Source organism: Hypanus sabinus, chromosome 22, assembly GCF_030144855.1.
Source record: "Hypanus sabinus isolate sHypSab1 chromosome 22, sHypSab1.hap1, whole genome shotgun sequence".
In the NCBI taxonomy this organism is placed as follows: domain Eukaryota; kingdom Metazoa; phylum Chordata; class Chondrichthyes; order Myliobatiformes; family Dasyatidae; genus Hypanus; species Hypanus sabinus.
Genome location: NC_082727.1, coordinates 50950824 through 50968401, shown reverse-complemented (window position 1 = coordinate 50968401; position 17578 = coordinate 50950824). Strand labels below are relative to the sequence as shown.

Below are 17578 nucleotides of genomic sequence, written 5' to 3'. Positions count from 1 at the left end.
GAATAGCTATTGCGTCCCTGGGTTCTTTTGAAGACTCCTTTTGAATGACCATGGCTTTGATCAATTAATTAGTTATATGAGTTAATCTTCATAAAACCCTTGGATGTGATAAACTAATTTGTTGTTCAGGTATGACCTTTACAAAACCATAGGAATTGTAAAATAATACTTGTAATCCTTACTTCTTCCATTGGATAGCACTGTGATGTCTCAGATATATTTAAGGCAGACATTGATAGGTTTTTGATTAGTTGCAGTGGCAGAGATTATGTTGAGAAGACAGGACAATCGGGTTGAGAGGGATAATAAATCAGCCATGATGGAATGGTGGAGCAGACTCAATGGGCCAAATGGCCTATTCTGTTCCTAGTTCTTATCGTCTTATATACTTGCTCCGAGGGCACGCACAGATATTTCAATTTTCCAGTGTTTGGAGAGCTGCGTCTTCCTTAATGTTTCTTGTGCAGGCATATTGCAATACTTCAGATTATTAGTGCAGATGATCCTGCAAACCCCCCCATTTAATGTTCTGCCTATTCCAAAAGTCTTGCAACTTCTCTTGATCTTCCACGGTAATTCTCAAGTGGAATGACTTTTGCTCAATGTATTAGGCATAAACAAGTTTCCCCATGTTCTTTAAAGATGTGATTTGAAGCAGAAATTTCAGTTTTGTACATACAAACATACAAATTAACAGCAGTAGTCACTCAGTTCCGTAAGCCTACTCTGCTATTCACTAAGGTCACGGCAGATCTGAATGTAACCGCAGCTCAGTATCTCTGGTAACCTTTCCTCTATCCAGTTCTGTCTGAAAAGACTCTCCCTTTGAAGAAGAAAGCTCTGAAAATGTTCAAAGATTAATTTAATATCAGAGAATGTATGCACTATACAACCTGAAATTTGTACTCTTTACAGACATCCATGAAACAAGAAACCCCAGGGTGGATGATAGATACATTGATGCCCCAAGGCCCTTCTCCCCTGACCCTTTGCACAAGAAGAGGCAAAACCATCAAACCTCCCCCCCATAAGACTCACAATCTGTCAAGAGTAAAAAAAACCTCGCCTCTGATTTAAATGGGTTTTTACAGAGTGACCTGCAGTTCTAGATTCTAGATCAGAGATCTGCAATATCAAGACTTAAACTGTATGTTTCATTCAGTCACTTTTCTCTCTTCTAAGCTCCAGTGGATACAAGTCTGTTTATTCTACCTTTTACTGTGCCAGCACTTCGGCCTCCCTGCTGCTGTCTGTAAAGAGTTCGCACATTCTTCCCACGATCGAGTGGGTTTACTCCGGATATCGCGGTTTCTTCACACATTCCAAAGATTTATAGTTTAGGAAGGATTAGTAAACTGTATGTGTGCTATGTTGGTGTCAGAAGCATGGCGACATCCTCGGAATGTGTTGGTCGTTGACACAAATGACACATTTCGCTGTATGTTTGATGTTTCAATGTACCTGTTACAAATGAAGCTAATCTCTTTATTCTCACATAAAACAGCCAGATCATTCCAGGCTTTTGGTCCGGTATACCTCCTCTGAATTGTTTCCAATGTATTTACATTCTTTCTCAAATCCAAAGACCAACCCTCTGCACAATACACCAGATGTGTTTTATTTATGATTGCAGCATATTGTCTCCTCTTCTGTATCTAATTTCCCTTCTATAAACCTTACAACCTTCTATTGGCTTTTGGTTTATTGGCTGTACTTGCATATATCCAAGAAGCTCAGATGACAAGATGCTTAGAACAGCCTCTGTACTTGTCAAACTTTAGCTGCCTGATCTGCTTATGTTTAACAGAACCTCAGGAGCTTAGGAATACTGATTCCATTTCTAGAAAGGGGAAATCTCAATCTATTAGAATCTCCTGTGTTGCAGCATCTAAGGAATCTCTTGTGCTTAAGTCTCAGTCTATTCCACTTTCAGAGTTTGCGCCATCCATTAGTTGTATACTTAAGAATATCTTTAGGGATATCACCGATTCACATACCATCCCACTTGAAAAAAATACATTGCTATCTGAATGTTACCTTCATGCCTACATTGCCAGAAGCTCCTCTAAAACCTGATCTTAACTTTCTTTTAGTGAGAACACTGCATGCTGAAGCATATTGTTATTACAAAAGAGGTATTAAATGTTTTGCAGTGCGTAAGGGTGGAGGAGTCACCAGGGCCAGACTGAGTGCATCTTGAGACATTGTGGAAAGCAAAGAAAAAAAAATTGCTGGGGTCCTGACAGAACTGGATAGTTTTGTTAGCCATGGATGAGGTACTGAAATTAGGTATCAGGCATGCCTTAATTGTACCCAAGTTAATGTCTCATAACTACTTCTACAACAAAATAAGTCCCAAGCATCTTACAGCTAACCTCAAACAAAGTTATGCTGAATTTCCAAGTGTTTACTTAAAATGAAGGACCATGACCAGAAATCAAACTGGAGTTAGTATTTCCTATCCATGTAGAAACTTTCTCAGGGTTTTCAAAAATATGACTTTGTCTTTCAAATGTATTCTTACATTTAAAAATTAAAACTATACTTCCTGGGACCATAAGGTTAGTGTTGTTAGTATTATTATCTACCAAGGAAGTTATGATTGTTCTTTTTTCTATTTTTATTGCTTGAGTTAAGTTGTGAGTCAACCCAAAAGCTGACTTAGCCCTAAAGTTCAAAGCAACTTCAATTCACAGTTCTCTGCTTGAAACATTCTGACAGGGTGAAGGCCAAGGTACCTCACAATGTTATCATATTCATTGAAATATCATTTGACTATTCAAGAGATCTATGGAAACAACATTCCTGCTGCTCCTTTCAACAATTCATGCATAGACATCCAGAATTGATTTAGGATATTTTTACAATAGTCCACACGATAGTTAATTTTCTGAAGTGGAATGAAATCAGTTGTTGCTGCTTCAATGCTTCAAAAAGTAATTTTCCTGGTTGAAAGGTTTTCTCTATTCATTGTGGAATTCACCCACCTGGGCCCAGTTTTGGTAGAACACGGTCCTTCTATGAAACTGTTTCAAATTTAAATAAGCTCTTAACAATATGTGAACTATTTCACTGAGAGAATGGCGTTCAGCTTGCTCGTGTTCTGCAAGCCTTAGAAATACTATGCAAGCCTTAATGGTTAGGGAACTCAATAATTGTTCAAGATAGATCCACCTGAAATTGGCATTAGTCACCTGAATTGTTTAAGCAAATGTTCAACAAAAGTTTCAGTCCTCTTTGTACATATAGTTTACGACTAATCACAAGTTTTGCCTTAGCCAATTGTACTTAAATTGATGTAGAGCAGGCCGTCTCCCACAGTTAAGCTTAAACTTAAAAAATAAAATCCTCAAAATGTATGATGCACATCATGTAATATCGGCCATGAACAAAATGACTATCTTGTGAAAGGAACAGTTTGCGGGTTTCAGAAAGGCAAAATGAGGGAACACACTCAAGTCCTCAAAGGGATCAGAAGTGGAAAGGGTGAGCACTTTCAAGTTCTTGGGTGTCATTTTCTCTGAGGATCTATCCTGTGCCCAACATATTTACTCAATTTTAAAGAAGGCAGGATCAGTGGTTATATTTCATTAGGAGTTTGAGGAGATTTGGTATGTTAGCAAAGACACTTGCAGATTTCTAGATGTACCGTGGAGAGCATTCTACCTGGCTGTATCACTGTATGGGGGGGAGGGGTGTGTGGGTGGGGGTGGCTACTGCACAGAATCTAATTAAGCTGCAGAAATTCGTGAACTCAGTCAGCCCTATCAAGGGCACTAGCCTCCCCAGCATCCACAATACCTTCAAGGAGTGATGCTTCAAAAAGGCAACATCGATCATTAAGGACCTCCATCACCCACACGTGCCTTGTTATCAATGCTACCATCAGGAAGGAGGTACAGAGGTGTGAAGATACACACTCAATGATTCAGGAACAGCTTCTTCCCCTCTGCCATCTGATTTCTGAATGGACATTGAAACCATGAACATGACCTCACTACATTTTTTATTTCTATTTTTGCACTACTTATTTAACTATTTTTAATATATATACTTACTGTAATCCACAGTTTCTATTATTGTGTATTGCAATGTACTGCTGCTGCAAAAACAACAGATTTCATGACATATGCTGGTGATACTGGACCTTATTCTGATTGTTGGTTCACTGAGTACCACTTTAATGGTTACATCATGAGCTTACTGCATTGCAGCAATAAAATTCTTGTTGGAAATTCCAGAACCTTCTTGTCTCTCTGGAGAGAGTGACAGTAAAAAATGCTGGCCTGACACTATCTTTCACTTTCTTAAATAAAATATAATATGCCAAAACAAAACTTTTTGCAGTGCTGATCGCAGATAAAATACTGGGTTTTAAAATTCCTTGATTTTTATAATTGGTGGTAAAATAATCTAGGTAAAATTTTGCTAACAAAGAAACCCTGTGAACTTAAATAATTAGATCTATTAACTTAGAACGGAAGTCTTACACTTGGTACCAGAACCAATGATGGCTGATAAAACTATAAAATTTTGATGGCCTGCCTGAGTCAGGATGCTGAATGCTGATGTGATCTCTCTCAGTTGAGATAGCATGTGGCCGTGCACTGAGTGTCTGGGAGCTTATATGGTACAAGTCCTGAGTGAGTGGATTTCCACCCAATTAACTTAACTAAAGAAGAGTAAAAGTGTAAGGATGACTTCATACTGAGCCAGTTACGGCAGATTAAAGCACTGTAGCTAAAAGCAACTACTTTCTCTTATTAGTCACAAGGGAAAAAATTGTATCAGAACATAAATCCTTCAAATGGAACCACACAGAATGCACTGAATGATTGCCAGCATATTGCCAACCCACATAGAAATGAAAAAGTTGACCAGTACAGATTATTTACATGCAATCAGGAGTAGGAGGAATCCATGGGGACCTTCTTAATTTTGCTGACATTCGTAGAAGATAATCCTTCTAGACTTGCTAAAGCTGAATCCAGGAGACCAGCCAGATGTAGCAGTTACTATGTGAGTCAGAATGAACTCTAGGCCGTGTGGGCACGTGGCTGCGCAGTTACTAGAATGCTCCGTGCACGCAGCCTATGTTATCGCGCAGCTGACGTTTTCTTAACATTTAAACATTTAAAGTGGCACCCAGTTTTCAGGCTACGTAAAAAAAACTCCTGCCCAGAACAATGGCAGGTTCTTGCAGTTAAAAAAAATTTAGAGAGAACATTGCTCATGAAAGTAGCTACAGATCTGCAAAGCTGCTTAACTAACCCAAGGCAGGCTAGGTATGTTGGAAAATCAACAACAGGAAGAACATGGAGAAAAGACGGAAAGGGCATGTATGGCTAAGGATTGCGAGATATTGCTGGAGTTGGACAATTTGTATTCAATGTGTTTTGGAAATTCAGAGCTTAATGAAGACACATGAAAAGTTTATTGAGTGAACGGGATGAGCCATGCAGGGAGGGAGATATATTCTGATTCTGAACACCGGTGGAAAAAGCAAACCTGATTTCAAACATTCAATTCTACACAATACTACACCAATTGCAAAGGAAAGCAGCTACAATGCAACTTGATTTGGAAGCAATGTGGAATGTTCTGCTAAGATAAGGCATTAACTCAGGATAGTGCAGTTGTAATCAAAAAGTTATGTTTTATCAATTTACATTAATGTTATAATGGAGCCTTCTGGGAGCTGAACACAAAAATGGAGGGAAAATTGATGTGGATTCATTGTAAAGATCAGAAACAAGTCATACCAATATATTTTGGCAATGGGGACTTATAAAGGTATTCGTGACAGGATTACAAATTCTGTTTCGATGTAAACAATCACTTCAGCTGTGCAACCTGCAGATGAACTTCCTATCAGATTCTTTCTTCCCTAGCCTCTACCTCTTTCATCTATCACTTTCTAGCTTATCATTTCATCTGCACTCTTCCCGCCCACCCACGTCCCCCCTCAGCAGGTTTCACCTATCACCGGCCAGTTTGTACCCCTTCCTGAAGCTGCTTGACTGGCTGAACTCCTTCAGCACTTTATTCGTGTGCTGCTCTGGATTTCCAGCATCTGTAGAATCTCTTGTGTTTAAGATGGATTTGTAGATGTTTTTTCATGGATAGAGGAATGAAGAATGCACTGAAGCTGCTTCCTGCCCTCAGTCTGAAACAAAAGCAAAATCAATATTTTGCTGCCACTTCCCCTTGTGTTTGCGAGGTCCATCACTAACACTACTCTTCTCTTCCTGGATCTGTCCATTTCCATCTCAGCATGTCACTGACATGCATTACAAGCTACAGTTCCACATCTACCTTGATAATATTTCCTTCTCTCCTACCTCTTGAAAGGACTCCATTCCACTCTCTCAGTTTCTACATCTTCTTCACATTTGGTCAATATTGAAACATTCCATATAGATGCATATTGTGTCTTTCTTCCTCCAGAACAACTGCTTCTCCTCTATAACAGTGGACAAACCCCTTGACTTCATCTCATCTATTTCCCACACCTCTTCTCTCACCCCTCTTTCTGAACAAGGCAAGAATAGAGTTCCTCTAGTCTTCACGTTCCTTCTCTACAGCCTCACATTTAATAGTTTAGTATTTGCTATATCCACCATCTCCTATAAAACTCCATCTCCAGGCATAGGTTCCTCTCACCTGTCATCCTTCAGAATCCTTGGGTTAGACCCCATGCCATTCTCTGCTCTTCCATCACAACTGATCATTAACCACCTTAGGGGACTTCTCCATTCCTATGAATCAGGGACCCAGACAGGCTTTTCACATTAAGCAGTGATATCCTTGCCTTCCGTCCAATCTAACGTTCTGCACTCAATGGTCACAATGAGATCTCCGTAACAACGGAGAAACCAAATGCAGGGTGGGTGATTGCTTTGCAGATCATCCATGTTCAGTCCACAAAGAAAATGAACTTCTGCTCGTCTGTCACTTTGATGTACAATGTCACTCCCAGTCCAACCTTTGTCTCGTGTCTCCTTCAATAGCACAGTGGCGTATTGCTATTACAGTGCCAGTAATCCGGGTTTAGTTCCCACCACTGTCTGTAAGGAATTTGCATGTTCTCCATCTGTCTACGTTGGTTTCCTCTGGGTGCTCCAGTTTCCTCCCACATTCCAATGATGTATGGGTTAGGTTAATTGGTCACGTGGGTGTATTAGGGGCAGTACTGGCTCGTAGGGCTGAAGACCCTTTACTGCGCTGTATCTCTAAATTAAAGATTAAAGCTATTTCAAGGTCTAACACAAGCTTGAAGGACAGCACCTCACCTTCTGCCTGGGCAAACAGACTCAATATTGAATTTTCAAACCAATGTTTTCTCTTCTCATCAGAATAGTCTAACTGGCTGGGTATGTCGCACAGAAATGTCAGCAACATATCAAGCAGATTAGGAAAGATATCAGGGTTCAAAATGCCACTTTAAGTCATTTGGTCTCACCCCATCAAGGTCAGTTCTTTTGTTTTACACATCAATTTCCTCCTTCCCTAGGACTGAAAACCAATTTGCTTGCTCTTTCCAGTTCTGGCAAAAGGTCAAAACTGATACACCTCCTATGCTGCTTGATGCGGATTTCCACCGTCTGGCTGACAGACACTATACAAGGTGTATCCGTTTGGGTTACCCAGAGAAATTGGTGGTAGCAGAACATAACATTCACAATTGACTTCGATGGCACAAAACTACTGTGCTATGCCAGTGGGTTTTGGGACCACTTGTCAGAGGAAGCCATTGAAATATACCTAGAGGAAAAGAATTTTAACAAAGCCGAATGCCTCGCTCTAAGAACGAATTCGATTGTAAACAAGGTGTGACAGTGGAAACCTGATTAGATGAGGACTAACCAATCAGGAGGGATGGACAACAGGGGTGTATACCACCGGACTAGACATGCCTAGACCTCATCGTTGACGAAGATGGCAGTCTCTCATCGAAATGTTGGTTAAAGTCGATATCTCTACCCGGCTGGAAGCCCATTAAGCAGTCAATGTTTTAGGCTGAGGCCCTCTATCAGGATTGTGTTCCTCTGGATCTGCAGCATCTGTAGAATCTCTTGTGTTGATGAGTTATTTTAGATATTTTATTTTAATTTGTTTTCTTTATACTCTTCAAATGAGAAATGTTAAATGCCCTACCTTTCTGTTTTAACGCTCTACCACTTTTACAGAATCAGAATTATTAGTAATGATTTAGATGACAGAAAATTAGTTGTTTTGCATCAACAGTACAATACAATGACATAAAATTACTAACAAATTACAAAAATAAATCAATAATGCAAAATAAAAGAAATAATTAGGTAGTGTTGCTGGATTCATGGAGCCCTCAGTAATATGAAGGCAGAGGGAAAGAAGCTGTTTCTGAGTCCTTGAGTAACTAATTCCTCACTACTGTATTCTGTTTGAACAATGCATAGTGTGGAAATTCCACAGATTCGTGGGGAACTTTAATATTGAGTGAATGGATAAGTAATTCTTCTATGGCAATCAAGAAAATGGAAACTATGGATGTAGGCTCAAGTTAGTCCTTTGGAAATAGAAGGAGATGAAAACTAAATATTTGGGTTGCATGTTCAATTGATTTTTATGGAAATTTGTCTTTTTATTACACAGTAGTAAACTTAAGTCCCTTTAACTGCTGTAATAGTTTACCAAGTTTAAAATGGAATGCATCATTTGGAAAATAAAAGGTTTTATTTGCATTCGTTCAATAAATTGAAAAATTTTCAAGGGAGAGACAAAAATCCTGGATAATAGTGCTCCAATATTGCAAAAGCAATAAAGTGGAACAGACATGTCAATTTAAAACACTTAGCTTGTAGGTTACTGTCTTCAATCTACATGCATCCAAACTTCTCATAATATGGTTTAACGTTTCAGTGGCAATTATCCCATTTATGAAACAGATCTAATGTAATTAAAACATCTGATAAAAAGGTGCTGCACCCTGCAGTAAATTGTGAAGCAACTAATAATCACTGGGGAGGGGGGCGGAAGCAAAAAAAACATAATTGACAATAAAAGTTAAATGAAATTTGTAGAAGTATATTGCATTTTCTGCAATCATTTTATTGGCCACAACCTATTGCTTTTATGTTGAGCATGTTGTAACACAATGAGACAAGAGCGTAAGAAGGTAACATGTTGAAAATGTTGTGTGTACCTGATCTCACACTTTGCAAATGAACCAGATGAGTCCTTTCCACAATTACCATATGGGTCGCCTGCCGAGTTTACTCTTTCAAAGCAGATTCCAGGGGCAGGTTTGGCACCTAAAGAGTTGAAATATTGCAAGTCATTTCTATGGATGCTTGGAAAGGCAAAGAAATAAAGTACTGAAATTGAGTTCTTTTTCATTTTCCACAAAGGCAGGATTAAACAGTATATGAAAGAATAACATCTGATTCTTTTTTCTTCACATCAAGTAACAATATTTCATAAAATAAAAAACTTGACTGAACAACACCTCGGGTAGCACTTACACTTTTCAAATGCATTGAATGATATATAGTAATATCTAGCAAACTAAAGTAAATTAGTTTATGTCATAAATTGAACATTCTATACTTTAATTTCATTCTCACGCAGTACACCATGCAGAATTCTCTACAAGGCAAGAAAACATTCTTTTGTGTATAAAAGTGCTTTTTTACAGACGAATTGTCCATCAACCATGATGGTAGAATGCTCCTTTGTCAAAAGCTAACCATTGAAACTCATCTCTTACAGGAGTAAGTCAGAACTGGGTAGCTATAGCAGATGATTAGGTAAGCCACATACCTGAATTCCATATATAATGGAGTTCTATAATATTCATCCCAAGCCTTGTAAAAATAACAATTATATATTTTTTCAATTCTTTTTCAGATAAGCATCTGATCCTTGACCAGGATTGAAATCAAACCAATTTCATGCCTGTATGATACAGATGAATATAAATTTTGTTTCTATGAATCTTCACAATAGGAACTTTACGGTTAGAAGCAGACCTTCTAAAAGTGACATGCTGCTATAGGAGCTGGAACTAAAGGATAATGAAAGGATAAGCTGACCCAGTTGTCTATGGTTCAAGTTGCTTATGTGATTATTTTGAAATTAATTAACGTCTTTTACCAATTAAATTGAACATCTTTTTTAATTATTCATTTTTCATGATTTGGACATTGCTTGTACAACATTGTGGAGAAGCTTATGAACTGCTTTCCTGAGCCACCAAAAAATGTCACCTAAAAATACTCCTATGATGATGTTGACAAAGGAGTCCCAGAATTTAGACTAAAGACCAATGAAGAAATCTGCAATATATTTCTGACAAAAGATGCCATGTAACTTGGAAAGGAAGCTGCAGGTGATAGTGTTCCCATGCACTTGTAAACATTGTCCTTCTTTGTGGTAGAGTTTGCTGCTTTGGGAGGTTTCTACAGAGTAACTTAGGTGAGTATTTGTGCAATTTGTAGATGGCACAGAGACCAAGAAACACAGATCATTTTCTGTGTAATAGTGCTGGAGGGAATGAGTGTTTAGGTTCTGAATGAGGTACAAATTAAGTGGTCTGTTTTGTCCTGAATAGTATTGACTGTTCTGAATGTTGCTAGAGAAAAGTAGACAATTCTGTTATACCCCTGACTTGTGCCTTGGTATGTCCAAGTAGGTCTTATTCCCAAAAAGCAAGACAACCACAATCACAACTCATATATTAGCAAGGTTGAAGAAAATGTTGTCATTGATATCAATTACTCGCTGGTGCGCAGTTTGGGTTTTGATAGGACCATTACTCCAATGGAGTGGAAAGTCTTTAGAGAGTCAAAAGCTGAGTCAGCCTTCACACCCACCTAACCTGCAAACTGCTCTAGCAGTAAGTGCGTTTTTTGTGTTTGGCCCAGCTAAGTATCTATTCAATGATTAGCCCCAGCTTGATGTTGGTAATGGGGATGCCATAGAATGTCAAGGGCAGATTGTTATGCTTTTGCCTGTTAGAGATAATTGTTGCCTGGCATAGCTGTGGCACAAATATTACTTGCTGATTATCAGCCCATCCTGGGGGGGGGGGGGGGCGGGTTTTATAAGACCATAAGATATAGGAGCAGAAGTAGGCCACTCGGCCCATTGAGACTGCTCCACCATTCATTCATGGGCTGAGCCAATTCTTCCAGTCATCCCCACTCCCCTGCTTTCACCCCATGCCCTTTGATACCCTGGCTAATAAGAAACTATCTGAGTCTGCCTTAAATAACCCAATGACTTGGCCTCCACAGCCATTCATGGCAACAAATTCCACAGATTTACCACCCTCTGAGTAAAGTAATTTCTCTGCATCTCAGTTCTAAATGGACAATCCTCAATCTTGGAGTCATGCCCCCCTGTCCTGGACTCCCCTACTATGGGGAATAACTTGGCCATACCTAATCTGTTCAGGCATTTTAACAATCAGAATGTATTGTCCAGATCTTGTAGCATGCAAGTGTGGTCCGTCTCTTTATGCTATGAAATTGAATATCATGCAATCATCAGTTATGATACTCACTGATGAAGCAGACAAAAATGGTTAGCATTTAGGTCCTGCCCTGAAGAATTCTTGCACTTACCTCCAACCACCAACTTCAGCAAGGGATCTTTTGATTTGTAATTAGCTGGTTGCAGACATTTTTAACCTTTCCTTACTTCAATTTGATGTTCTCTCCTGTTCTAAGAAGACCACTATTGCCCGGTGCCAAAGAAAAATAAGGTAACCTGCCTTAATGACAATCGCCAGATGACACTGGCCTCCATCATCATGAAGTGCTCTGAGAAGCTGGTCTTGGTATACATCAATTACAACCTCTCAGGCAACCTTGACCCACTGAAACTCTCCTGCCACACCATCTCCATGGCTCTACACTAATTTTTGGAATAGTTGGACAACAAAGATGTCTAAGCTGGACTCCTATTTATCAACTACATCTTTATAATCAACATCATAATTACATATAAACTCATCTTCCAACTCCGAGGCCTGGAAATCAGCACCTCCATTTGCAATTGCATTCTTGACTTTCTGACCAATCAGTAAGGATAAACAGCAACACTTCCGTGATGATTACCCTGGTGCCCCACAAGGCTGCATCCTCAGCCCCTCACTTTACTCTGTATACCTTTATGACTATATGACCAGGTTCTGATCCAACTCCACCCACAGACTTGGAGATGATACCACTGTACTGGACCAGGTCCTAAACAACGATAATATGGAGTTGAGGAAAGAGATAGCAGGCCCAATGGTATGATATCAAGACAACCTTTCCCTCAATGTCAGCAAAACAAACAATCTGATTGATGACTTCAGAAAGCAGGGTGCAGCACATAACCCTGTATGAATCAACAGTGCTAAGGTATACATGCACCATAGAAAACCAGAGGCTTTGCCGAAGGCCACAAGAAATTGCAGAAAGGTGTGGACAGAGCTCAGTCCAGCAAAAAACCAACCTCTCCTCCACGGACTCTGTCTACACTTCCTGCTGCTTCAAGAAAGGAGCCAACCTAAAGGCTCTTCCCTCTCTCTTCTCCCTCATCCATTGGGCAGAAGGTACAAAAGTTTGAAAACACACACCAACAGGCTCAAGGACAGCTTTTATCCCAGGTTATAAGACCCTTGAATGGACCTCTTGTATGCAAAGAACCCTTGACTTCACAATTTATCTCATTATGTCCCTTGCACCTTATTGTTTACCTACACTGAATTTTCTCTGTATCTATAGCACTATAGTTAGCCTTCTGTTATTGTTTTTGCTGTTTTTTGTTTTTGTCTTTGTGCTACCTCAGTGTAATTATGTTTTGAAATAATCTGTATGAATAGCATGCAAGAAATTTTCCACTTCACTTCAATATATGAGCCAATAATAAACAAATTGTCTTCAGTTTTCAGGAGCTTTGAGACACTATTTGCTTCACACCTTGAATCCTGACCTTTGATCCATGTTTGGATCAAGATCATGTTAACGCGTGGAGTGGAGTGGGTCTGAATGTTATTGCTGCATTACCGTCGCTTTATTGCAAAGTGAGTGTCACTCTCAATAACTTGTCTTAAATTGCTGAGTAGACTGATTGTGTGGTATTGTGTTAGCTTGGACCTGTTGTGCTTTATGTCCATGAAACACCCCTGGGCAATATTTTCACATTGTTGTGTTAATAAATCAGTACTGGAACAGCTTGACCAGGGAGTGGATTTTCACCACTACCTCCAGTATATTGTCTGGTCTCACAATCATTTTTGTATCCAGTGTGTCCAACAATTTCTTGATTTCATGGGGAATGAACTGAACTGGTTGATGACTGGCTTCTGCAATGGCAGGAGAGGGGGAATCCGGAGAAAACTGAGGTGGAACATCCATTTACTTCTGACTGAACGTGGCTGTGTGTGCTTCATCCTGGTCTTTGGCATTTGACGTGAAGGAGATGCTCCTGACTATTAGCTGTTTGCTTGACTACCTGATCATGAGAGCCCAGATGCGGTGGGTGGGACACGTCATCAGAATGGACGACCACCGTATGCCTCGCCAGCTGCTCTCTGGTGAACTGGAGACCAGAAAGAGACCTCAAGGTCGTCCACGCAAGCGCTACAAAGACACTGTGAAGGAAACCCTACGCTACCGAGACATCCAGCCAAGGGAACTAGAAGCTGCGGCTGCTGAGTAGACTGATTGTGTGGTATTGTGTTAGCTTGGCCCTGTTGTGCTTTATGTCCATGAAACACCCCTGGGCAATAGCTGTAATATGTGCTATGAAGCCTTCGCCAGTTTTGAAGACAGGCGCTGCCAAAAACTGATAGAAAAGCATGAGCAGCATCACAGAACAGCAGCCACAATTATTACAACAACGGACTTCCAGTGCCCCCATTGTGCCGGACTCTGTGCTTCCAGACTGGGACTTCAGAGCCACTTCCGTGTTCACAGTTGAACTGCACAGCAGCATGTCTTCTTTGAATCTGAACGACTACCACTTGACTACCGCCTTTCATTGATAGATGTGTTGGGATTCCAGAGCTTTAATCTGGTGAGTTAGTCGTAAATTCATTTGGGTCTGTCCAGTGCCTGCTCTTTCAGCTGCAAAGCTCTCGAATCAGAGATGTCCTTGTGCTTTGACAGTGATGGTGGGTGAGAGACTTGCAAGGACATGAGGATATTTATTATGATGATGTACATGTACACTGCTGTCAATGGTTGGTAGCACCTTATAGATGCCCTGTCAACTCTGCTCTGAATCTATCTCATTCTATGCCTCCATTTTGTCCAGACCTTTTGTATAGACTAATTCATTCTCTGGGGATAACAGTGTACTATCATCAACACTAGTCTGAGCAATTTGATAATGTATTAGACTGAAGTTGAGAACTGAACTCAAAACATAAAAGGAATGAGTCTTGACCTGCCTTAAACACATTATAAATATGTTATAGATTATTAACAAAATTCCATCTTCCAATTTGAAAACATTCTGTACAGAAGTGAATAATATGATATCTTATGCAATGTTGTAGATAGATTTAAATAACCACGAAGTACCTGGTCCCCATAGCGTAATACACTGTTGCTCATGAGTCTGACAAATCCCATTGTAACAGTAGCCATCCTTCTTATAACATGGTTGCCCATCGTGTAGATATACATTGGCTGGACACTGTGCATTTGTTCCAGTGCAAAACTCAGGCAGATCACAAGAATTGCTGGAATCTCTGCAAGGGGTTCCTGGAGGTTTCAACTGTAAATGCACATCAACAAAATAAAGCACAAAGTGAGTCAATGTGTTTGAAGCTGCATTGATCAGTTTGAAGTCAGCAAACAGCATGAAGTCCTGTTCTGCAAAAAAAAGAAAAAAAGAACACCTTAGAGTAGATGTGAATCTTTTCATTTAATTCAAAACAACATTTTGAACAAATTAAAAACCAGCCTATTCACTCACATTCTTTAAGAAACGAAACCAGGTGTTCAAAGTTTGTCAAATTCACAATATGTGTGGCTTTAGTTTCAAACGAACTCAGTTAATCTTAACTGTCACTTGAAGTGACATAATAAGCGACTCTTCTGTATTAAACTTGTTATGGTAGTAATAAGAAAGCATCCCTTCAGCCTCTTTTTCTAAGTAATCAGCTATAAAGCAATAATTACTAGCCTTACCATTAACTCCCATATCCCAAGTAAAAAATAGACATATAGTACTATGGAAAAGTATATAGCTAGGGCCTAAGACTTTTGCACAGTACTGTAGAAATTTTATGTACCGTACTGTACTGCTGCCGCAAAAAAAAATCATGACATTCGTGAGTGATTATAAATCTGATTCTGATATGGGTCTCTGTTGTGGACTGAGAGTGGGAACAGGGCAGGGAAAGGGGTATTATGGTTGGGAAAAGGGGAAGGGAGGGGGGAGCAAACAGGAAGCATCAGAGATACAGTTGTTTGGAAATAAGTGTCCTCACCTGGCATCTCAGGGCTGGGTGTGTCTGCACACACACCACCCCCTTGCTCCTGACACCCCTTCCCTGCTACCTGTCCCACACCCCACCATTGCCATTCCAAACATCCTTTCCTCCCACCAGATTTGTAAACTCGCTCTCCACTCCCCGGTGACAAATACAGCACTGTGCAAAAGTCTTAGGCACCCCAGCTATATATATGTGGCTAAGACTTTTGCACAGTACTCAATTAAAAAAAAAGTTATAGGCCTGAGATATAGTAGAGGGTGAGAGTAAATGGGCTGTAGTTAAAAGTGTCTCGGAAAGAAACGTCAGAGCCAAGTTTAGTATCCATGTCATTCCTTTTGTGAAAGCCTCATTATCTGCAGGATTGGATTTGAGGATCAGAGAGATCTAGTAAGCTCCCTCTGATCATCAGAATCTGAAAAAAGCACTCATTCTTTGGCCTTCAAAACCTCAAACAGCAAGCCAAGCTGGCAGTTCACGGAAATTGATCATCAGAAATGATTCAGTCAGCACTGAAACTGGGAGGCAAGTGGCAACCCAGCGACCCGCTTTCACTTGTTTTGGAATGAAAATACCGGTGCAGTGTTGCTCCTTTGATTTTTCATGTTGGAACTGAGTTCATGTTTTTGAGGTAACTGTTGGGAGCAGTTGGTCCAGGGAAATCTGGTCCAGGCAATTTTCATCTCAGGAACAGCTGAATTAGGCTAATCAGTGTGCTTCCAGTACATAATGAAAGAGTTTCATGTTCTTCCACCAGCAGAGGGCCTCGAGTATCGTTAATGCACTTTAAAAGTTTAGAAATTCTTTCTTAGCAATGATTTAATTAAAGGTAAATCATGCGCTCTTCATGTCCGGATTTCTACGTACAATAATGGTGTCTACATAAAGGTGAAATGTTAATCATACTAACAATTCCTAAACCAGCTGTCAGTAATTTAAAACATCAAAATAAATGGAGAATGTAACTGAATCAATTCCTCCTCTCCCACCGGCCTCTGAGATTTATCTATTTACACCACACCCACAGTGATTAATGTGGTTACTATATATCTCAGACCAGGCATGAATGTGGCCTTTGGAAGTTGAATGCCATCAGAACAACAGCGGAAGTCTTTTCAATAAGTTTACCGTTTGATCATATGAACATTGTACATTAAAACGATGCTCAATGAAACCAGATGAGAAAGATGGAAGGAGGAGTAACGATGGCCTAATTCTCATTAGGGCAGGTCGAATCTGTGGGGTGGAAGCCTGTGTTTTAGCTTTAGGATTCATTGTCACAACTGGAAGATATCACAAGCGAAAACTATTTGAAAAAGAACTGCAGGCAAGAGAAAAACACATGGGCAGTAAAAAGTTCTTGTGCAAAGGATAGGGGCTCATTTAATGCTACTGCTGAATGACAACATTCTTCTTTCCATTGTGCTTCCTTTAGCATTTGGTCAATATCATTTTAACAATTTAATCATTTCCTATTTCCAGGCTAGGTTTACAGAAACTATCCCAATTCTTTTCTTCTGCTTTTTTAATATTCTTCCTTTCTAATGCTTTTTCTTCTCTAAATAACTGTTTCTTTGACAAACTCTTTCAGTGGCAAGAAAAGGTTCTAAGTTTTGAAATGACAGATGTTCCTCTACAGACACTGCCTTTGCTGATGTTTACTTGCAAGGAGGATATCGCATTTGTTCACAATGATAAGTATGCAAGTCTCTGTTTGCTATATAGTACTGTGCAAAAGTCTTAGGCTCATGTATATAGCTAGGGCGCCTAAGAGTTTTGTGCAGTAGTGTATTTGTCAATGTGGAGCGGAGAGCAGGTTTGAAAATGTGGTGAGAGCATTCTGGGAATGGTGATGGTGGAATGCAATGGGAGGGGGTGTGAGACTGGTGGCAGCGAAGGAATGCCAGGGGCAGGGGGCAGACACACCCAGCTTTGAGACACCAGGCAAGGTAGTTTGATTCCAAACAATTGATCTATTGATCATTACACAATGTCTCTCTGGTGCTTCCTGCTCCCTTCCCACTCCTTTCTCCTTTTTCCAACCATGATTCCTCTCTCCCTGCCCCCTTCCCACTCTCAGTCCACAATAGAGACCCATATCAG

The 17578-nt window shown here is 40.0% G+C and overlaps 1 protein-coding gene across 2 annotated transcripts in view; it reads right to left on the bottom strand.

The window, feature by feature from the left end:
• Window positions 1-17578, bottom strand: part of LOC132379600 (disintegrin and metalloproteinase domain-containing protein 12-like) — a 364937-nt gene that overhangs the window by 29903 nt on the left and 317456 nt on the right. For both annotated transcript variants that reach the window (XM_059947703.1, XM_059947705.1), the window contains 2 exons: window positions 14559-14754; window positions 9185-9293 (listed from right to left, as the gene is read on the bottom strand). In XM_059947703.1, coding sequence (XP_059803686.1) covers window positions 9185-9293; window positions 14559-14754 — 305 coding nt within the window. The remainder of the gene's footprint in view (window positions 1-9184; window positions 9294-14558; window positions 14755-17578) is intronic.